At 36.5% G+C, this 23,981-nt stretch overlaps 1 protein-coding gene across 1 annotated transcript in view; it reads right to left on the bottom strand.

The window, feature by feature from the left end:
• LOC116137161 (cysteine-rich receptor-like protein kinase 11) overlaps nt 1-19,813 on the bottom strand; it is a 34,522-nt gene extending 14,709 nt beyond the window's left edge. Inside the window, 8 exon segments of the mRNA XM_031422852.1 lie at nt 3,090-3,225; nt 3,304-3,541; nt 3,639-3,694; nt 3,696-3,841; nt 3,977-4,000; nt 19,025-19,122; nt 19,219-19,347; nt 19,429-19,813. Of these exon segments, the coding sequence (XP_031278712.1) occupies nt 3,090-3,225; nt 3,304-3,541; nt 3,639-3,694; nt 3,696-3,841; nt 3,977-4,000; nt 19,025-19,122; nt 19,219-19,347; nt 19,429-19,813 (1,212 nt within the window).
• Between the last annotated feature and the right edge of the window lie 4,168 nt (nt 19,814-23,981).

Below are 23,981 nucleotides of genomic sequence, written 5' to 3'. Positions count from 1 at the left end.
ATACATGCTACGAGAACCATCATATTTCATGGTGGTCAGCCTACTCATTAATGCCCTGGTACGAGACTCGTCAGCAGCCTCAAATTGAGAAGTCTCTTTGGCTAATCTCGTAAATTCTCTAGTAGATTCTGTGGCAGGAAATGAGGTCTTAATTTAACTTACTATTTGTCATCCGTAAAAACTTTAGGTTCAATCTATTCGATCTCTCCCATTCTTTAGGGAAAGACATCTCCTCATCAGTGTTATTCTTAGTGAGATCAGTTGGTTTCTCTGTCATGAGTGCAAGGTCGAGATTCTGAACACTGAAGTGATACTCGACTTGCTCACTCCACTCATTATAATTGAATTCATTAAACTTAACAACAGACTAGGCATGAAAAGCAAATGCTTCAAAAACAAAATTATGGTTACACATTAATGCTTTGAGTTTTATACCTAATACATAGGTTCAGATATTAAAATTTATTATTATTAAAATATAAATGTATATTGAAAATCTCCTTTGGGAGATATAACAATGTACAATAATTAAACTTAATTGGTGCAATTTTCTTAATTGGTAATCAAATGTACTTTTGTTAGGTATGCTCATTATCTTTGGATATACTAAACACACGTAGTCAAGTACATTAATTAACCATAGTTATGTTCATAATTATAGGATTAACTAATCTACCTTTGGGCAATCCTTAACTATCCTATAATCTATGAACTTCAAACTACTCATGCCAACCACATCATGTCATCTCTTTAAAGCATCTAACGATCATAAATAATTAAATCTAACTTAGTTTGATATCTATAGGATAACCATTCTAATTTGGCCACTTCGATGGCTAACAAATTATACATAATATAATATCAAACTTAAATAATAACTGTACTATTATCCAAGGTCAAAATTAGGTCAATTCGACCCGTTGACCATTGATCATTAAATTTGTTTGTTGACTGTTAATGTTGACAGTCAACCGTTAAATTTGACGGTTTACCGTTAACTTTGATGGTTAACCGTTAACTTTGACAGTTGACCAGTTTGACCCTTTTACCAATTCGAATCGCTGATTGGATCAGGTTTACCTGTTTGACTAAATGGGTTGGGCTTCTTTATGGGTTATTCTTAATGGGTTTGGGTTTGAATTGGGCTTACTTAAAAATATGGCTTGTGCTTCTTTTATTTGGGTTTATATAGATTAAAACAAATAGGCCTTAAAGGAAAAATGGGTTGGATCAACATATGGGTCAATATTTGACCCGAATTTCCAAAAATTTTGGAATCTGAATTTTTGGAAATTTTTATTGAAAAACTAGTTTGGAAAATCACATTTCATCATAAGAAAATCTGATTTCGGCCAACCACTTAATAGATTTACAAACTCAATCAAATTAAACAGCCCTTTCATTTGTCAATTTCCAAACGCACAATTTCTTCATCTCATAAGAACCCTAATATATTAAAAAACAACTTAATGGAAAATACATCAGTTTCTAAACCTGATGATCTAATACCACATGTAAGACTTAATAGCAATTTTATCAATTCCATCAATGGTAAAGAATCAATAATATAGTCATATTTCTATGCCCTAAAATTGCATAATCTTAAATCCCAAAATCTGAAACTTTAATCCATTTTCACTATTTATAAACCACAATAAAACATACTTGAATCCATGAGTAATCTGTTAATGGAGATTGTAGAATAAGGTAGTGTGTCTCTCTTTTTTTTCCCTTTCTGTAAGTTGCTTGTTCTTCTTCTGATGGAAAAGAAAGTATTATGTGTACATTGGAACAGAGAGAAGACCACCTTTATATACGGTAGTTATTCATTAACTCCCAAACGACAGTTTTAATTAACTATAATAACATCCCCATCAAAGGAAAATAACCATCATGCCCTTTAGTTAATTTAATTATTTCAAAACAACCATAGGATAAAATTAATACATGGACCACCTTATGTGAAATATAAAATATTTCTAACACTGGATTATATGGCTGTTCAGTGGAATGCCCATATAGATAAAACTCAGTATCAATGGCCATGAAATCTTTTCAAAACTTTTGCAGGCATGGAGAAGTTGAAAGAGAGGGACAGTTGTAAATCTGATAGATCCCAGTCTCAGGGTTGATTTTGGTAGTGAAATGATGAGATATATTCACATTGTGTTGGTTTTTTATTCTAGTAGTGAATAGACCTACAATGGCCAGTTGTTCTCATGCTCACGGGTTGCTTTCTGTCTCTCCCAGTTTCCTCAAAACCTGCATTTTTTTATGCAATCTAACTCAGAGGTAGCTGATTTATAATCATATGTTGTTGGATACCAACGAAAATTATGTCCATTTTTTGTTGAATGAGGCTTCAATTACTAAGCTAGACACTCGTTTACATGTTGTGAAGTCTCACTTCTTGAAGTGAGTTAACAAGATTCTGTCTATTGACAGCTTTTGCATATGGGAATTAACTCTTGTTAGTGAGAGGTAAAGTTCAGATATTAAAAAATCAGGACTTCGCAAGAAAAAAATTGTACATATATATAAAATGTCTTAAGAACGAACATTACCAAAATCACCGGTGTAAACTATGCAAAAAATTCAATAAATTTGTTGTTCATAAATTAAAAAACAAGTCTTATTTATATTGAATGATAAAAAATGTTGAAGTTGCCTATTCCTTGTGCTAACGAGGGTAGAGTTCAGTTATGAGCACATCATTTATAGATATGGCATGGATTTGCTTGAAGATTGAACTAATTCTAGACCCATTTTTGGCATACTCTGCCCTGTTGTGCAACGAACAAAGAATGCCGGGCGTTTTGGTAATGGTAGTGTGATCGAGAAACTATTAAGCATGAGCACTATTGTTGCTATCATAGGTCTATCCGCTGGATCTTCTTGAATGCACAATAATCCGATATGGATGCATCTTGTGACCTCATTTCTTTGAAAAGAATTGCCTAGAGCTTGATCCGTTAGCTCCAACGGTGTTCCATCCCTCCAAAGTCTCCATGCCTATGACAAACATTAGTTAATCCTCATAATTAACGAAATGCTGCATCTACATTAGATAAAATTGATTTTGTGCTTACATAGCTCAAGAGGTCTTCGTAGAAAGAACTATTTTTTTTGCCGCTTATGATCTCCAGTATTAAAACTCCGTAGCTGTACACATCAAACTTTACCGAAAAGTGTCCGTGTAATGCATATTCTGGGGGCATATAACCACTAGAATGTAGCAACATCAATACATCAATCTAGCATCCAAATTGCTAATAATAATAATAGTGTAGTGTTAAATCTTACTATGTGCCAACAATTCTGCTTGTATTTCCTTGACTTTGATCCATCCCACAAATCCTCGCTATGCCAAAATCTATTATCTTTGGGTTCATGTCTTCATCCAACAAAATGTTACTAGCTTTGAGATCACGATGTATGATTCTAAGTCTAGAATCCTCATGTAAATATAGGAGTCCTTGAGCAATTCCTCCTATAATCCTGCAACGCATCAACCAATCCAATTGCCCTTGTTTTTCAAGATCTGTATATACATCAATCAAAATAAAACAACTTCAGCTGTGCGATGAGACATTGAAATACTTATTATATGATATTGATCTAAAGGAAAAGGATCAAACCAAAAAGGAAGTAGTTAAGGCTTTTGTTGGGCACAAATTCATAGACAAGTCTCTTCTTCTGCACAAAATCCCAATAACTTCACTAAATTTCTGTGTTGAAGCTTGGCTACCAATACAACCTCATTCCTAAATTCTTCTGATCCTTGATCTGAGCTTCTTGATAGCCTCTTACAAGCTATCATCTGTCCATTATGAAGTGTACCCTGAAGATATATAGACCATATATAATCATTGGAAAGCGATACTAACTAGTTTAGTTGGTTGGATCTCTTGAGATAAAATCTCGCTCATACCAGTTTCGCCAAAAAAAGAAATAAGAAAAAGGGAAAATTTCTTACCTTGTACACACTGCCAAATCCACCCTCACCAATCTTGTTTCCATCAGAGAAATTGCTTGTTGCAGCAACAATGGAATGCAAGTCCAATTGTAGAGATTCCACCGCTGAAAGCTCATTTCCAGTTGAATATTATACCAAAAGAAAAAGTGAAATATTTTAAGTTAGTTCTAGTTGGAATTATGATAAAACAAAAGCTTTAAATTCAGTTCTGTTATATATGATCACCATTTCCATGATCTTTTACAGCTTTGTGCTTTCTTCTTTCTTTCCAACGTAGGACACAATAGCATGAAGTGGATAAAATTATTATTAAGACAAGTGATGTTGGAACTGTCATTGCAATAATTGTCTCTGAGGAGATCTGCCTATTTCCTACATAGAGAAGAATTTGTTCAAGTAAGACAATATATATACTTAGCTATATTGCAGATATCCAATCATCACTTCGGCAAAAAACTTAGATGGAATAAGCGTATCATATCATTCATAAAACTATGAATCAGAGTCACAATAGTACACGTGGATTGCATAGATTCCCTAATTTGTTAGATGCGCATTACTCCGATGATAACCAAATATTTGCTGAATCAGATGCTCACCACCAAAACTTTTCGATGTTGCTGGGGGCAGTGGAGATGATGGTAGAGGAGTGGCATTTGTAGGAGGAGATGGAAGGGGTTGAGAGGCCTCATTGTAAAAAGAGCATTGCTATCTGCACTAATGAGATTGTACAACTCTAAGTACTAACTGATGTGGCAAATGACACCTCACCTGCCACATCAGTTTTCCTAAAAATTATATATATATATTTTTTTCAAATTTTGAATCAGACTCCCTGAATTAGATTCATTCTGCGATGCAAATCCCCTCATTCTCTACCTCTCATCTCACAGTCAAATGTCTCAAAATTTCCCAAAAATTTCTCAGATCCTATCCCAAATTCATTACACGCTGTGAGGCCAACAAACCAAAGCCGAATCTTCTTTTCCATGTCTCGCCAAACGCCGCCGCGCCACGCCTGGCCAGATGCCGACAAACCAAAGACTTCCCATCGTTTCCACGCCTCGCCAGAAGCCGCCGCGTCTCGCCAAACCAACTGCGATCGTTGTTTCCACGCCTCGCCAGATGCCGCCATGACTCGCCTCACCAGATGCCGCCATGACTCGCCTCACCAGATGCCGCCATGACTCGCCTCGCCAGTTGCTGCCACGCCATGCCTCGCCTCAGTCAGATTTGATGTACTCACAATAATTGAAGCACCACCTCAGTCAGATTTGATGGTGGAGCTTATAAAGAAGCTGAAGCCTTAGGTGGTAGTTTCTGGAATTGCTAATTTTGAGACAGGTTGAGGTGTGGATATATTGTATAAGTTGATTTTCATTTCATATATATATATATATATATTGACAGTCATATATAGTTGTAAACTGCTTGTCAGATAGACTTGGAATACATATTTAAAGTCTTAGTCAGCCAGTATTGGATGGGACTATTAGCTTGGCAAAATATTGGTTTGATACCATCACTTATCGTTGTGCAAAAATTAATCTGTATGATTTCTACAATTCTCAGGCAGTCAATTACGTTAGTCCTTCAAACTGATGTGCAATTCTACTTCCTTTTTATCTATTCAAGAATCTAACATTATTGTTATAGTGAATTACTCTCTTCTCTGCTCTTATCTCATCATGACAAACTGAGTTGTAAAACCTTGCCCATGCAGGGTTCTTGCTGCTGCAACTAAGAGATCAGGGAAAGACAGTGAAGGTAAATTGCTGGTTTTCTACGTAATTGTTGTTTTTGAAAATTTGTTTGGATATGATTCAGTCCTAATGTTCCGATTGGTTTTCAGCTTCAAATGGAACATCTGAGAATGGATCAGATGGTACTAAGAGAGACCGTGTGATGCCAGATATATGTGTGATATGCCCTGAGCATGAGTACAATGTTGTTTTTGTCCCGTAAGTTCATTAGTATGTTTTGTGTATTTATATAGACTGCTGAATTGCCTATTTGTTTGGGTTACAATGCCATGTTGCAAAATTCTTAACTATTTTCTGAAGACTAAGAATTGGAGTATATGGCCCATTTCCTAAGCCTTCAAATTCTAGTTGGTCAGAGACAGGTTGAGGTTTGGATATATTGTATAAGTTGATTACATGTTATGATTAAGCATTTATTTCATACTCCACAGAATCACCAGCCCCAAATCCTTGGAGTGTCTCAGAACAGAGGGAAAAAAAAATAGGAATTCTGAATTGCTTTTTTGCTTTTAGCTTTTATAAGCCAATATTAATATATGGTTTGCTTGTTTGATTGGTTGTTGTCTAAACTCCAGCTCTAGTTAAACTCCATTTTTTCAATTTTTGCAGGTTCCAGGAGATTGCTGCATTTCGGGTAGTTTGTCCAGGTTTGAGAGATGTTGCTTTTTGCAGTGTGTGTAAATTCAAGAAGTGTTACAGTTTGTATAGGTTGTCCAATGTGTGTTTGCTGATGGGAGTTTTCTGCAGTTTGTGGGGTTTTGGTGTTGGTTACAGGATTTGTGGTGGGTAATGCAGTGTGTGCAATTTGTAGAAGGTTGTTGAGTTTGTATAGGCTGTCCAGTGTGTGTTGCTGTTGGAGTTTTCTGCAGTTTGTGCAGCTTTTGGTTGTTGGTTACAGGATTTGTGGCGGGTATGCAGTATTTTGGAGGAATGCTGTAATGTGTTGTTGCCGAGGAAGTGCTATAGCTTGGTCAAAGATGCAGCAGTTTTTGCAGTTTCTGTTTGCTTTTTCCGAGAGATTTTGCAACTGGTGTAGCTTGTGTGTGTGCAGTTTTGAAGCTGCTGCAATTGTTCTCTGCTTTGGTGCTGTGTGCAGTCTTCGGGTGTCTGTTACGCTTGTGGGTCCATGTTGTTTGTGCGTTTTTTGTTTTTGAGATTTCCTTCTAGCTTGTACAGCTTTTGTAGTTTTGCCCCTGGGAATGCCCAAGGTTCTTGGTTCTAAAGGGGAGTCCCTTTCCCAGGTTGTAATTCTTTTATTCTGTATAAAATTATTGGGTTTACCCAAAAAAATAAAAAGTAACTTATTATGAATATAATTATGTGTGTGGTACATATATTGAATTTTTTGTTGTTTCTTCCAAATATGGATTAGTATTTACATATCACAAAAAGATTGCAAGATCATCTATACAAAGATTATGCCCCCAAAACACTGCACTAATAGCCAGCAAAATGCAGCATTGAAGTTGCACTCCAGAACACACTGCACAAACAGCCAATCTTCTTAACAAACACTGCACTGCATAGCTCCAAACTTACTTCTGGGAACTGCAAAAATGCAGTTTTCTGCTGCATCTCCAAACAAAGCTCTCCAGAATCCTTATTTGGCCATGCACCAAAGCATCCACCAACAACAACAACATGCCCAAATATGCAAAGGACAAAAACAAAGCTGTAGCACCAGAACACCTCAAAAGCAGATCCAACACACAAAAAACTCACTAACTCCAAAATCTATAAATTTCCAATACTGCAAAGAACAAAAATGAAGTTGTAGCACAGAAAATCCTGCACCAACCCAATAGTCTCCCTGAAATTAATGTTGATGTTGGAGACCTGCTACAAAAAAAAAAAAAAAAAAAAAAAATACAGCTAATAAACATCTTAATACAATATTAAAAAATTAATCTAGTGTCCCGAACCAAAACATGCATCATTTATCAATGCACTCCATGAGAAACTCATTCACATCACTAGCATATGCAGGCACCAATCTTAACCTCCATTTAAGAGAGCAAAAATATGGCAAGCAACAATGAAACCACACACAAGCAGTTAAATACATACACAATCATTTGATACATGATTTTTATAAGAAACATAAAGAATCATAAGCAACTGGAGTTGCTGCCCTTCAGCTGATGAACATGAGCGTCCAACTTCCTGAAACTCAAGTTCGTTTAATCCCTGTGCAACATACAACAAGAACTCAACCACATGTATTCTAAAATAACAATCTTGGGCTACATACATTTTACATTCACATGTAAACATCAACTTAGACAAAGAAACATAAATGAATTACATACCTGAGTTGTTAATTAAATCAGTGTGAGACAGGATTCAAACTCAACACTTCTTCTTGTCGCAATTTCTTCCCTTTACTGTACGAACAATTTTTTCAACCTCGATTGTTTTCTTTGAATAGGGGACGACCTTTGCTACGAACGGCCCGTGGAGTAAGAATATTACTACTCCCTTCTTTCAAAGTATATCACCACCTTCGCAAATCATTCTCTATTACCTGACATGTTTGGTCTTTATCAATCCCGACAATTTATTTGACATCAATTTGTTCTTCATATCATGATAATTTCTTTCACCATATTACAATCATCCTCATTACTTGATGCCAAATCTGCTACAACACAAATTAGATAACTATCAAATCAGTGTCCGTCAAGATTGGTGCTCCAACTATTATAACTTATCTTCACTTTGGTATGTGTCTGTTTATATTTTTCCTCCACTGTCTTAAAACGTACTTTTCTGGTACATGAGAAATTGCTTACGAATCATACCACAATTGCAGTCGACATAAAATTCTCTAAACTCAAACAATCGACAATTGCAACGAACATCACAGTTGCTTCATCAAAGCAAACCACAAAAGGAACACGACGGTGAGTCTCTCCAACGAAAACATCTTCTTCTATTATAGATTCCATATAAGAACCAATCTTTTTGAAAGAAGATAAATCAATAGACTTGGCAGCTAGCTCTTGAAACTCTTTGAATTTGCAGTGGTATATGCATCTTGGAATTGTTTCTCCATGCATAAGTGGTTATGAAAGGGATCCATGATTGAAAGATTTAAAATCAACCCCCTTTCTTTTTCCACTTTATCACGCAATGCATTCATATTGTTCCACAAACTGTTTTAAAGTGGTTTTTGAATAACATATCCATCAAAGAATGCATGCATACTTTCACTGCGTTGAGTAGTTGACATAACTGCCCAAAAAGTATCTTTTACAAAGCCGGCACCCAACTCGTCTTCATTGTACAATCCAAGCAACCAATCATTGCGTGAAGGTTGATTTATCAATGAACCCATTCCAACGTTCTTCAAACTCCTCACTGTCAATTAATCATACACGACATTTTGCCAAAAAAAACTTAATCTGTTCATATTGACTATACCTCTAAGTTTTTCAGGCAATTTCTTCAATATAGCCACAAACACCATCTATGTCGTGTACCAGGGAACACAGTCTCGATTGCATTTTGCATTGCTTTATCTTGATAGTGATTATTGCTTTAGGGACGCATTCAACATACATGCAAGCCAAGATTGAAAAAGCCATACAAATGTCTTTGTGTCCTCGTTGGAGATTAACCCACAACCTAACAGTATCGAATGACCATGATGATCAACACCAACAAAAGCACCAAACGGCATATCATACTTGTTGGTCAAATATGTAGTGTCGAATGTCACAACATCACCGAACTCTTTAAATGCAGCCCTACTTCTTGCATCCACCCATAAAACATTCTTTAATCGACCTTCTTCATCTAAATCCATTATGTAGAAGAAATTAGAATTCTCATTTTGCATTTTCAAAAAATATTTTTGGATTGCAGAAGCATCCCCAACACCAAGTCGTAACCTCCTAACTTTTTCAATGTAGTTCCTACAATCTTTCTGTAGGAAAGGCAAATTCTCAGCACCGCCTGCTTCAACTAACATGGAATTGAAATTTTTATTTGGCCTAATCCCAGCCCTATCATTCACTTCAAGCTTTCTTTTTACATATGGTTGTATAATTCGATTGCTTCTGAAATATCTACTTTTGGTAGGACTACTGAGTTCATGGTTATGATCAAACACAACTGAACATATTTTCCATTTGCCATCAGAACGTACAGCTGCACCAATTCGAGCCTTACAATCAGTTTTTGTTACTGGATGCATTTTAAAAGCATTTACGGGGTTACTGCGTGACTTCCCAATACAAGAACAAGCTAGTGTCGCGTTTGTCACCTCTCCATCATATCCTTTCTTTGAAGATCGTATAATAACTTCGAAACCCATTTTATTCCCATAGCTTTTGTAGTGTTGGACAAGATTATCAAGCGAATCAAAAATCATTCCAGGCTTAGGCTCCCATTCCTCCTCTGCACTTCTTGTATCTTCCATTTCTTCAAAATGATTATCCTAATTTATTGATATTATAATAGTCATAATTAAAATATAATAATACAACAAAAAGGATAGGAACAATACCATAAAAAATTTAAAATCATATTAATGAATAAAAAGAGATTACCAACAAAATATTACCTCCACAACATTGAAATGAGAAGAAGAGTTGTCTGGATTTTTTTCACTACACTCTTCCATCTTTGGAACTTTGATAAAACACCAAGACCAAGTTCAAAAAAGCACAACCTGCAATAAAAAGAAATAAATTAACAAATAAACTATTTTGCAATGAAATAGTCCAAAAATTGTCAAACCACAACATAAGCAACGGATGTTAACAAGTACAGCATTTTATTTATAGCATTTTATCATGACTCTCAAGCTTCTATATTGTTCTTAGATGATGTTTTAAAACTATAGAAATAATACCATGAAGCAAAAGATGGTTCAATCTTATGGGTTTCTATTTTGAGAGCAATTTTTTTTATAAATCCAGCAGATGAAAATGACGGGTGTTGGCGGAAGATGATGATCGGTGCTGGTGGTGGACGACGGCGGTCGACGCTAGTGGTGGAAGACTGCAGACCACGGTGGTGGTGGTAGAGGATACACTACCAGTCAATGGCGGGTCTCTGTTTTTAGTTTCAAGTGGCGGGTTTCTGTTTTTAGTTTGAAAGACTTTATTCATTTTGAATTTTTTTTTTTTTTTTTAAGGCTTTGGAGGGAACTGACGTGGCTATTAGCCACATCAGTTAGTACTGAATTTGTACACTCTCATTAGTGCAGGTAGCTTTATTGTTGTAAAAAGGGTAAACTTCAAACCTATATTGCAACTGGGCTTACAAACTCTACCTCCTTGCTTCCACTTAGAACATCTAGGAATCTCGTTGACATTGTTTCATCAGACTGCAGCATATGTTTGGCTGCTTGTGTTAAAATCACATCTTCAGTTGCAAAAAAGTTGCTAGAACCCACGGCCTCATTCACCAATGTGTTCATCAAATTACCCAAAGTCTCATTAAACTCACTTGGACTTGTAACATATACTACGTTCCACAGATAAAAAGTAGGTTCCTCTTGCGTATTGGCGAAAATCGACCGGTTTGAGTACCTCAACATGCACTCATCATACCAAATAATTGCCTCCTTCTGGTTTGGACAAAGGGTTATGATATTTTCAATAGAGACCTTGACACAGCTTTGGCATAACTCAGGAAAGATGTCACCTCTACAAAGAAAGAGGCCATTAGCTCTATCAGGGCCCTGCAGGCCACCAGTGCTGGTGTTGTGAAATCCATTGCTGAGGGTGGCATTTGAGATGAGAAAAGAGAGAGTTTGATTGAGGTTTCTTGAGAAGGCACTATTGGGAGTGAAATTTGAGGTGTTTGTGCATCTGTGATAAAGAAAATTGGGTTGTTGGACTGTGATTTTGGGAGAAACAAAGAGCATAACAATGGCTGAAAGGGTGCATTTTAGCCAAAAAGAACAAGCCATGATGCTTAGTAGCTCTGATTGTGCACTGATACAATTTCAATGGCGAGTAAAGTAAGCTAATTAAGGAATTAATTAACAATCTAAAGCCCCAAGAAGACATTAAAGAGGTTTACTTGACTCCCGTTGTGTGCATTTCCATTTAGGCAGCTGAGTTTTCAAGAGAAAGTTTGGCCATAAATTATTAAAAATTTCATTTGAATGCAAGCTAATAAATTAGTAAAAACCCAGAAATCACGTAAAGGAATTTGGTTTCCCTGCATTCAATTACAAGACTTCGATTTTTCAACATTTAATTGATGGAGACTTAAGTGGAAAGATAAAATGATTTAATTAACATTTAAAAAATGATTGATATACTAAATAATGTATTCAAGAATTTCCAAAATGAGGTGTCCATCCATATGTTTTTAAACTCGACCCAGGTCTTGACCCGGTCAAAATCTTGAGTCCTTGGTTGACCAGCTCAATTTGTTTGACTGATGACATCATCATATGACTTAAACCCAAACCCAAATCCAAGTCTCGAGTCCTTGGTTGACCAGCTAGATTGGTTTGATCGATGACATCATCATACTGACGTAAACCCAAATCCTGGAACGATGCTATTTGAAAGAGGGTATTATTGACTTTTTAAAACTTATAAAGAAAACCCTAAATTCCTCACTTTTATTCTTTTTCTCTACTTCTACCGTCTTGTTTCTTCTCTCCCCCTCATTTTTATTTTCCGATCAACCATGGCTACCATTTGGACCTCAACGGTGTAGGCTTCGTGGCTACTGGATCTCGTTTCTTTTATTTCTTTTTTCTCTTCTTCTACCGTCTCGTTTCTTCTCTTTGTTTTATTTTTTTTTTTTTTTTTTTTTGGATCTACCATGGCCAGTTGGCAACCTTTTTGCATCTTGTTGGCTTTTTGACATCTTTACCTAAGGTTTTCTTGCAAATATTGATTGCAATTTGTTGGTTGGAGTGTTTGGTGTTTGCTGTAATCATTCTTTTCCATCAACAGTCCATGAATTTAAACATTTGAAACATTGACTGTTACTATAAAATGTTATGATATGTTAATAGGCATTTAAATTATGATCAAAATTGCAAATGTAGAACTGGAAATTGGAAAAGGGAAAATTGTTTCTAGGGATTTTTGGTGAACCGGTTTTGCCACCGGTCCGATTGAATCAGCGGTTCGTTACTATTCTTCTAGTTCAAGCACAAGGGCAATTGTTAAAACCGGATTTTAAGTATTTTCAAACCGGAGTATCTAGTCGTATCGGTTTAACCGGCCCATCCATCCGGGTTTTAAAACAGATATCCAAAGAGAGAGAAATGCCCATATAACTTAAATAGAGAAGTCGCATCTATATATATTAATGGTGATAATTAAAGTGAAAGTGTCTTTTGGTAAAGACATGGGTCAGTAGCATAGTCCGGAGAGGATTAAATTTAGAAGTACTACTACAATGTTCAAATAATCTTCGACCCTACTCTCATGTCTAAGGTGGTTTAAAGCAGACTAGTGTTTTAGTACAGTACAACGGGGCAAGTAAACATGCTATATTTTTTATTAGCTCGCAATAATTCAAGATTATTTGGATGTTTCCGTTGGTGCATAACATAAGCAAACAAAATTGTGCTTCGTTGTATTTTGAATACATATTTGCAAACTCAGTGCATCACATAGTTGGTGACGACAAATAATGTTTTAAGAAAAGCGACATTGTAATGTGCCTTTTAAGTAAACTAATTATTTTTCTACAAAGTTATTGTTATAAGTTTGTCGTCAAGTGTTACAATGTTCATCATTGAACTCTACGCTCGTTAGTGCAAGGGATAAGGAACTTCAACAATGTTTATCATTCAATACAAATAAGCCTTTTTTTTATTTAAGAACAACAAATTTATTGAGCTATTTGCATAGTTTACACCTCTGATTTTGATGTTGTCCAGCGGATGTCTTGATTTTTCAAAAACTGAACTTTATCTCTCGCTACAAAGAGTTAACTCCAATATGCGAAAGCTATCAATAGACAGGATCTTGTGAACTCATATCACCATTCACATCTAGAAGTCAATGATAAAAAAAAGCGTCTAGCTCAGTAATTGAAGCCTCATTCAATGAAAGTTGAACATTAATTTCATTTTGATAAAGGTGATTCTTAATCATCTATCTCCAAAGTAGATTGCATAAGAAATACAGGTTTTGAGGGAACTGGGAGAGACAAAGAGTAGCTAGTAAGCATAAGAACAATTGAAGCCATTGTAGGTCTATTATGTTAGAAAAATCAAACAATCAGGTTGAAGCAATATCACACAACAACAAAAATTTGAGACACGAAATTTACGTGGACAACTCTCAAACAAATTGAGAGAAAAACCACGGGCAAGTAAAGAAGGATTTCCACTATAGCAAAATATGAGTTACAAGAACTTCTCTTTAAATGCAAGGAGAAAAGCAAATAAAATTCTCTCTTGGAATAGGAGAAATAACTTTTTGCTACAACAAAAGGAAGGAGAAAATTCTAAAAATGGTAACTCATCTCTATTGAGTTCCTACACTTCTATTTATAGAACTGCAATGGTGGTTCCTTGGCAATTAATGCATCCCACCATCTTTGATAGCCACCTTTGACAGCCAAGTTGTAAAAAGTGAGTTTACAACTCACATTCACCCACTTAACTCACTTTTTACTATTCCTCAATCCTTTCTAAACTTGCCACTTTCATGTTGCTTACAGCTTTAACAAGCCATAGGAGGATCTACACCATATAAACTTGTCAATGTTGATTGGCTTTATCATGACATCTGCCAAGTTGTCTTTTGTGTGAAGCTTTTGCATTTCCACACTTTCTCGAACAAAATGATACTGAACCCCTATGTGTTTTGTTCTTGAATGGAAAACTGGATTTCTTGCAATATGCAAGGCACTCTGACTATCACAATACAAAGAAATTTTCTCTTGTTTGTGTTCAATTTCTTCTAGTAGTCTTTTAATCCAAACTGCTTCCTTACAAGCTTGTGTAGCTGCCGTGTATTCAGCTTCAGTTGTAGACAAGGCCACAACAGTCTGTAACTTTGATACCCAACTTACTGCACCTCCTGCAAGTATGAAAACATCGCCTGTAGTAGATTTTCTTTTATCGACATCTCCTACAAAATCTGAATCAACGTAACTTCTGATAGTAAATTCTGATCCTTCATAACATAATGCAACATCCGAGGTTCCTTTAACGTATCTAAGGATTGTCTTAATAGCATTCCAATGCTTTCTACTAGGATTTGCCATAAATCGACTGACCATGCCAACTGCTTGAGCAATATTTGGTCTCACATAGGTCATGGCATACATAAGGCTTCCCACTGCTGATGCATACGGTACTCGAGACATTTCCATCCTCTCTGCTTCATTGCTAGGACTCATACTTGAGGATAATTTAAAATTGACAGGGTAGAGATTGACTTACAATCTTGCATATTGAAGTGCCGCAAGATTTTCTTGAGGTAATTCTTCTGAGAAAGCCAAATTTTCTTGTCTTTTCTGTCTCGGTGAATTTGCATCCCTAGAATCTTGTTTGCAAGTCCCAAATCCTTCATATCAAACTCCCTAGCCAATTGTGCCTTTAACTCTTGGACTCGATCTTTGTTGGAACCTGCTACCAACATGTCGTCCACATACAACAGCAAAATAATGAAACTATCATCTTCAAACCTCTTGTAATATGTACAATGGTCTGAACTTAGTCTGTTGTATTTGAGGCTAATAATGTAGGAATCAAATCTCTTGTACCAACATCTTGGCGCTTGCTTTAGACTATGCAAAGATTTGGTTAACCTACAAATGAAGTTTTCCTTTCCTTTTTCTTCAAACCCTTCTGGTTGGAGCATGTAAATCTCTTCTTCAAGTTTTCCATGAAGAAAAGCAGTTTTTACATCTAATTGCTCTAGATGTAAATCAAAACTAGCACACATAGCCAAGACTACTCTAACAGTTGTTAGTCTGACAACAAGAGAAAATATCTCATTAAAATCAATATCTTCTTTCTGAGCATATCCTTTCACCACCAATCTTGCATGATATTGCTCCACTTGGTTGTTGCTATCTCGTTTGATTTTGTAGACCCATTTGTTATTGATAGCTGTTCGTCCGGGTGGTAGTGACACAAGTTCCCATGTCTTGTTTTTGTGCAAAGCTTCTATTTCTTCTTGCGTTACTGTCATCCACAAAAAAACAACAAGACTGTTTAAGGCCTCCTGGAAAGTTGATGGCTCTCCATCTTCTGTTAGAAGACAATATGCAGAATTACTTGCCATAACATACTTTGACTGCCATGATGGTTTTCTTGTCTGACGTGTTGATCGTCGAACTTCAATATCATTGGACTCATTTGAGTCTTGTCCTTCGTGCTTTGGTGCTGCTTCAGAAGAATCTTCATATTTTGACTTATCTTTTGTCTGAACAGTAGTAGTCTCTGTTGGAGTGCTATCATTTTCTTCACTTTGTAGTTGATTATCTACAAATATCACATCTCTGCTAATAATAACCTTATGAACAGTGGGATCCCATAGGCAATACCCCTTAACTCCATCAGCATATCCCAAGAATATGCATTTCCTGGACTTTGGATCTAGCTTTGTTCTTTCTTGAGAATTATACATCATGCATGCAAGACATCCAAAGACATGTAAAGAAGAATATTATGCTGGCTTACTGGTCCACATCTCCATTGGGATCTTCAAATTAATTGCAGTTGATGGTGACTGATTTATTACATAACAGGCGGTTTTGACTGCTTCTACCCAGAATGACTTGGCTAGACCTACAGTTCTCAACATAGCTCTCGTTTTATCTAGTAGAGTTCTATTCATCCGCTCTGTTATACCATTTTGTTAAGGTGTATGTGCAACAGTAAATTGTCTCTGAATACCCTCTTGCTTACAGAATGCAAGAAAGTAGTTATCGATATATTCTCCTCCATTATCTGTCCTCAAACACTTGATCCTTTTTCCAGATTCAAGTTCCACTTGCGCTTTGAAGTCTTTAAATATTGGAAACACATCTGACTTCTTCTTGATCGGGTACACCCACAATCTCCTAGAGTAATCATCAACAAATGATACAAAATATTTTGCTCTTCCTAGGGACATCTCTGGTGACTTCCACACATTAGAATGAATCAATTCTAGAATGTGCTTACTTATAGCAGTAGATCTGTCAAAATTTACTCTATGTTGCTTACTTGTAACACAATATTCACAGAAAGGTAAATTTACCTGCTTAAGCCCTGGTATGAGATTACGTTTAGCGAGAATCTGCAAACCTCGTTCTGACATGTGGCCTGATTTGTGATGCCATATTGCCGTTGAATATTCTTCACTAGTTGATGCTACTAAAGTGTTTGCCTCCTGTAACGTATCTCCCAAAAGCATGCACAGATTCGTCGCAATCTTTTCTACTTTCATTACTACAAGCGCGCCTTTGACAATCTTCATGATCCCATTTTCTATATGAGTCTTGCAACCGAGGTCATCCAATTGTCCAAGAGACAATAGATTTTTCTTCAAGCCCTTTACGTGTCGTACCCCTTGGATAGTGCAAATTATACCATCAAACAACTTTAATTTGATGGTACCAATGCCAACAATTTCTAAGGCATGATCGTTACTCATAAACACAGATCCTTCATAGATAGGTTTATATGTCTGAAACCAATCTCGGTGAGAGGTCATGTGTCAAGTTGCTCCTGAATCTAGTATCCACACATCAGTAGCTACTTTTTGCCTTTAGAATCGGTTTCTGCTTCGCTAAATAAAATTTCTCCATTATCAAATATACTTGCAACACATCCTTGAGAATTTGTTGCCTCAGGAGTCTTCTCCGTACTCTTCTTGTAATGCCAACAATCCTTCTTGACATGCCCTTTCTTGCCACAGTGGTAACACTTGACATTTTTCTTACTTCTTGACTGTGATCTGCCGTGATTGTGACTCCCACTAGAACCTCGTTCCATTGATCTTCCTCTCGTCATTAATAAGGCCTCTGCTTGCTGTGAGCTAGCTGATCTATCTTCCTTATTTTTGCGCCTGGATTCCTCTTCTAAAACAGCAGCTGCAACTTCATCAAAAACTAGATAATCAATGAGAACATTATTTGTCAAGTTAATATTAAGTTGATCATATGAATCAGGTAGACTTTGGAACAGAATCTTGGCACATTCATTTACTGCTATATTGTGGTCCAAAGCTGAAAGTTGGGAAAATATCGTATTCAGGTTGTTGATGTGATCTGTCATTGATGTAGACTCACTCATTCGAATAGTATAGAGTCTCCTCTTTAAAAAGATCTTATTGTGAAGTGACTTGACCTCGTACAATCTGGTAAGTGCATCCCAGATTTCCTTGGGCAACTCATTTTCTGCAACGCTGGATAGGACAGTATCTGCTAACGCTAGTTACAAGTTGGACATAGCATTGTCATCCATCTCCTTCCATTTGTTGTCAGTTACTCCAACTGGTTTAACACCTCCAATTGTTGCTAAGCAATTATCTTTCCTCAATATTGCCTTTATCCTCAATTTCCAAAGGGAGAAATTAACTTCGTTGAATTTCTCAATTTCGAACTTTGTTGACATGGCGATGACTACGATTTGCTTCTTACCTTGAACCGGCTTCCACCTTTTACTGTGAACAATACCAGCAACCTTGCGCTGATACCATTGTTAGAAAAATCAAACAATCGTGTTGAAGCAATATCACACAACAAATAGAAAATTGAGACACGAAATTTACGTGGAAAACTCTCAAGCAAATTGAGAGAAAAACCACGGGCAAGTAAAGAATGATTTCCACTATAGCAAAATATGAGTTACAACAACTTCTCTCTAAATACAAGGAGAAAAGCAAATAAAATTCCCTCTGGAAATAGGAGAAATAACTTTTTGCTACAACAAAAGGAAGGAGAAAATTCTAAAAGTGGTAACTCATCTATTGAGTTCCTACACTCCTATTTATAGAAGTGCAATGGTGGTTCCTTGGCAATTAATGCTTCCCACCATCTTTGACAGCCACCTTTGACAGCCAAGTTGTAAAAAGTGAGTTTACAACTCACATTCTCCCACTTAACTCACTTTTTACTATTCCTCAATCCTAGACAATCTCTTCACAGCTCATTTTTAAATTCTAATTCTCCTTGTCCAGAATCTCTAGACAGTCTCTTCACAGCTATGTCCTATCCATCAGGAAGCCTACCCTGAAATTATATAGCCTTCAAGAAATTAAAAACTTACAATTTAACCCATTTTGAAGACAATTAATATGCATTTTCGGTTAATGAACACTTAATACTACCTTGTAAACAACGCCAAATCCACCTGTCCCAGCTTATTATCATTTGAGAAGTCATTTGTTGCAGCTCTGATTGTGCTGAAGTCGAATTGCAAGGACTCCACATCGTCAATTTCATCACCATCTTCAAAATCACAGTAACAAGTTAGCTATCCATAGCAGATAGAACTGTGGCAGCCATAAAACTCAAATTTAGAATATTCTCTAGTTTAATAAATACCTTCTGTCTCCTGCTTTGTCTTCCTCCTTCGTAAAAGGACACAAGTGAAGGCAACAAGTGTTATAACAAAGATAACTACTATAGAAGAAACAATTATCATAACAGTTCTAGATGTAATGCCTCCTCTGCCTGCATCCACAAATCAGAAAATAATATCTTTACCACACGCAATCGAAGCTAAACAGGAGAGGATCCTAATTCGAAACATACCTTTCGAGATTTTTGGCTGTGGAAGGGGAACTGATGGTGAAGGAGCATCAAGAGGGGCATTATAGAAATGATTCAAATCCCAGATATACATACAGCTACGTTTCATAACAAAGCAACCTGCCTTGCCATGGTAGTGAGCCTCATAGTAGGCTACAGATTGGAGTAGACAAGTGCCACAATCAGTCTGTGAAATATCAGGAGTACACTGCATGAGTGCATATATCTTCACAAAGTTTGTCAAATTTGCTTCTCCAGTCGCAAACTTACTTGTAGAAGCTTTTCTCAACAACTGATTCATCAAACTCTCCCAAGTCTGATCAAAATGAGTCATGTTCACCGTCATATTATTCTCACTGCTTGCCGCAACCATAGGTTCCTCCTCCATTTCTCCGAAAATCAAGCGGTTCGAATAGTGTACCATGCATCGAGGACTCCCTTCCCAAGCAACTGCTTCTTTCTGGTTCAAACATGTATTCACAATATCTTTAGCTGCAGAACTTACACAATTAGCACACTGTTCTGCAGAAGAATCTCCTCTACAATTCACAAGAGCATAAACTTTGTCAGGCTCCAGGCCAATACTTGCATTATAAAAAAACCCTTCATGTAGAGTGACATTAGAAGCAAGAGATGAGAGGATCAGATTCCTGTTCTTCTCATAAGTGCTATTACTTGTGAAATTCCCCGATTCGTAACATATAGTTGCTCTAGTAACACCAATGTTTATAATAAGCATAAAAGAAACCAAACAAATCAAACGTTTAAAACCCTTTGCAGGGTTATGCATTCTCATGAGCTTGGGGAAGATGAAGAAAGAGAACACCACTCTTCCACAATAAAAACAAATAAGCTAAGAGATAGAATGCAGAGTGGACTAGTCAAATTGACTGGCGGACTCAGACTTTGAAATCCATGGTTTGAAATCAAAGGATGTTCACAGACGGAGCTTTTGAAAATCAAAGCCAGTGGGCTGTTGTGAACAATGATGACTTGATGAGTGATTGAAACGTCAGAGAAAGGATAGTGTAAGGTTAAAAAGCATCAATTTATACATAAAATCAAATTTTCTTATTCCTTTTTAACATTGATTCACATATAAAAATTTTCCAGATGGTCAATAAACAAAACTTTCTTCATTCCAATTTTGTTTACCCGTGTGGATTAACACTAAAAAGGACAAATTCTTGCTGTCTTCGATGTGAGAAAATAGTGGACTATTGTGTGTTTAGGAAGATCCAATCTGATTTCAATAATGTTTGTTCTCAAGACATTTTATACATATATACAATCTGTTTTTCCTGCAGACATCCTGATTTTTCAAAATCTGAACTTTACCTCTCGCTAACAAGAGTTCATTTCTATATGCAAACCGTTAAAGGACAAAATCTCATGAACTATCAACTTTTACATCAAGACATGAGAGTTGAAAACATGTTAACGACCTTCTAGCTCGGTAATTGAAACCTCATTCAACGAAGGTTGAACATAATTCCCATTATGATCCAACATAGGTGGATCCGAATCATCTTCCTTCGAGTTAGATTGCATTAAAAATGCAGGTTTTGAGGGAACTGGGAGGACACAGAGCAGCTGGTGAGCATTAGAACAACTGAAGCCATTGTAGGGCTATTGGCTACATTTCTTGAACACAAAGCAACCCAATGCGATGCATCTCATCATTTCACTGCTAGAACCAACTCTTAGATTAGGATCTATCAGATTCAAAGCCGTCCCTTCATTCCAATTTCTCCAGCCTGCAAAAATTCAACACGATTCCATGGTTATTGATATGAATTTACCAGGAAGAAGAAATGAAAAAAATATATATTGATAATGAATCGTATTTACTTACACAGGGTAATAGATCTTTTCTTGTTCTCATTATGAAAAGAACTATTTTTTTGACACAGCTGATTTCCAGGACTAACACACCAAAGCTAAAAACACAGACTTGATTGAGAATTGTCCGTGCTTAGTATATCTGGAACCATATACCCACTGAAAACGCCATTAATGGGTTTGATTTGTTTAGTAAGGTCTAAGTTGTAATGTTATATATACATACTTACAAGGTCCCGACGACTCTACTTGTATCGCCATGAGTTGATCGATTTCGAATAATTTCGCCATTCCAAAATCTGAAATTTCGGAACCATGTCGACATCTAGAAGAATATTACTAGCTTTTAGATCACGATGAATGACCCGAAACCTGGAATCTTCATGAAGGTAAAGAAGTCCTCGGGCTAGCCCCTATGATTTTGTATCGAGTCTCCCAACCATAATAAACGCTTTATTGGATCTGCAAATCCACAAAGACAAAGATTGTAGACAGATTGTAAAATATTCTAGTCCTGAAAAAGCTACAAGCTGAATGTTAGAAGTCAAAGCAAAAGAGCAGTGAAACCAAACCACAATATAAAGTTATCTAGACTTGAATTGGGACAAGGTCATAGATGAGAAGCTTTCATTTCCTTCCAAACAGAAACCTAGAAGTCTAACCAAGTTCCTATGTTGAAGCTTGGCCACTAAAGGACCTCATTTTTAAATTCTAATCTCCTTGCTGATTCCTTAGACAGTCTCTTCACAGCATGTCCGTCCATCAGAAGCCTACCTGAAATTATATAGCTTCAATGAATTAAAAACTTACAATTTAACCCATTTGACGACAATTTGATATGCATTTTGGTTAATGAACACTACCTTGTAAACAACACCAAATCCCCCTTGTCCTAGCTTTGTATCATTTGAGAAGTTATTTGTTGCAGCTCTGATAGTACCGAAGTCGAATTGCAAGGATTCCAATTTCAACATCTAAACAATAATAGCAACAAGTTGAAACTCCAAAAACAGAAAAAAAGAAAAAATTGTGGTCTTATAGCAAGGAAATTGCAGATACTTCTGTCTCCTGCTTATTTATGATCTCCTGCTTTGTCTTTCTCCTTTGTCTAACAGGACACAGTGAACACAACAAGTGCTATAAGATAAAAACTATAGAAGAAACAATGATTATAGCAGTTCTAGATGTAATGCCTCCTTTGCCTGCATCCACAAATCAGAAAATATGTGTAAATATATAGTCAAATATTTAATTATATCTCCTGATCTAATCTTTACCTGAGCGAACATAAGGACTGGATTGGTCGTTAAAGGAAAAAATCTTGACCCACAGTGAATGGAAAATAAGGATTCCTAATATCACTCATTGATCAATCAAAAAAAGATTCAAACAACTAAAGAAAGATTTATTATTCGGGATCCTTCCTATCTTTGATAAAACAAAACAAAGATAAATTAGACCAATTCCCTCAAATGCCTTTATGGATATTTCTTAATGTCCCGGCTATTCAGGAAATGTGAAAAAAATAAATAAGTATCTACTTTCGGAAAAAAAAAGAATTTAATTCTTAGGAATCCTACAAGATCCTTCTCCTTTTTTTTTTTTTTTTCTTTTTTTTTCTCCTGACAGATGGTGAGAACTATCATGAGTTGAATCCTAATAAGAGATTCGCTAAAGATTAGAAATTGCTTGAAGAAAGAAGAAGATGTTGCTTTTGTTAAGTTCATATCAGGAAAGGATCTTGAAACTTACCTTTTGGGATAACTAGCCCCGGAGAAGGAAGCGACGGCGGCGGCTGAGAAGACGTAGGAACAAGAGTGGCGTTATAGAAACGCTCGAATTCCAGATATACATACAACTAGGTCTCATAATAGGCAGCCAGACTTCCCATGGTAGGGACTCTCATAGAAAACCCACAGATGACGAAGACAATCTCACAATCATCTGTGAAATATCTGGAGTACACTGCATGAGTGCATAAATCTTCACAAAGCTTGTCACACTTTCCTCCCAATTGCAAACTTATTTGTAGAATTATTAGCCCAGCAGCAGCTTCTCTCAACAACCGGTTCATCAAATTCTCCCAACTTGATCAAACTGTGTCATGTTTACGGTTATATTATCTTTATTTTCGCTCCAGCCATAGGATCCGCAGCCATTTTGCCAAAAAAAGAGCGGTTTGAATAGCGCACAATGCATTGAGGACTCCCTCCCCATGCGACTGCTTCTTTGGTTCAAACATGTCTTCACAATATCTTTAGCTGCTGAACTACACAACTAGCACACTGTTCTGCAGAAGCTCTCCTCAAATTCACAAGAGCATAAACTTTGTCCGGCTCTTCGCCAATCTGAAGTATAAAAAAACCATCATGGAGAGTGACATTAGAAGCAAGAGATGAGAGAATCAGATTCCTGTTTCTCATGGTGCTATTACTCGTGAAAATCCCTGTGTCATAACATATAGTTGCTCTAGTAACACCAGTGTTATAAGCAAAATAGAAACCAAACAAAGCAAAGATATGAAGCCCATCCATTTCAGGGCTGTGTGGAAGATGAACCTAACACAATTTATTAAAGTGAAATATAATATTTTCCTTGGCCACTTATGACTTCCTAGTACAGATGTGAAGCATATGGATGTGGGTCAAGCTATGTAACAATGTTAGCTGTTTTATAAGCATTTTGTTTTTCTCATGGACCTATAGTGGAGCGTG

The sequence above is a fragment of the Pistacia vera genome, unplaced genomic scaffold (assembly GCF_008641045.1).
Source record: "Pistacia vera cultivar Batoury unplaced genomic scaffold, PisVer_v2 Contig1092, whole genome shotgun sequence".
In the NCBI taxonomy this organism is placed as follows: Eukaryota; Viridiplantae; Streptophyta; class Magnoliopsida; order Sapindales; family Anacardiaceae; genus Pistacia; species Pistacia vera.
This window is presented reverse-complemented; position numbering and strand designations above follow the sequence as displayed.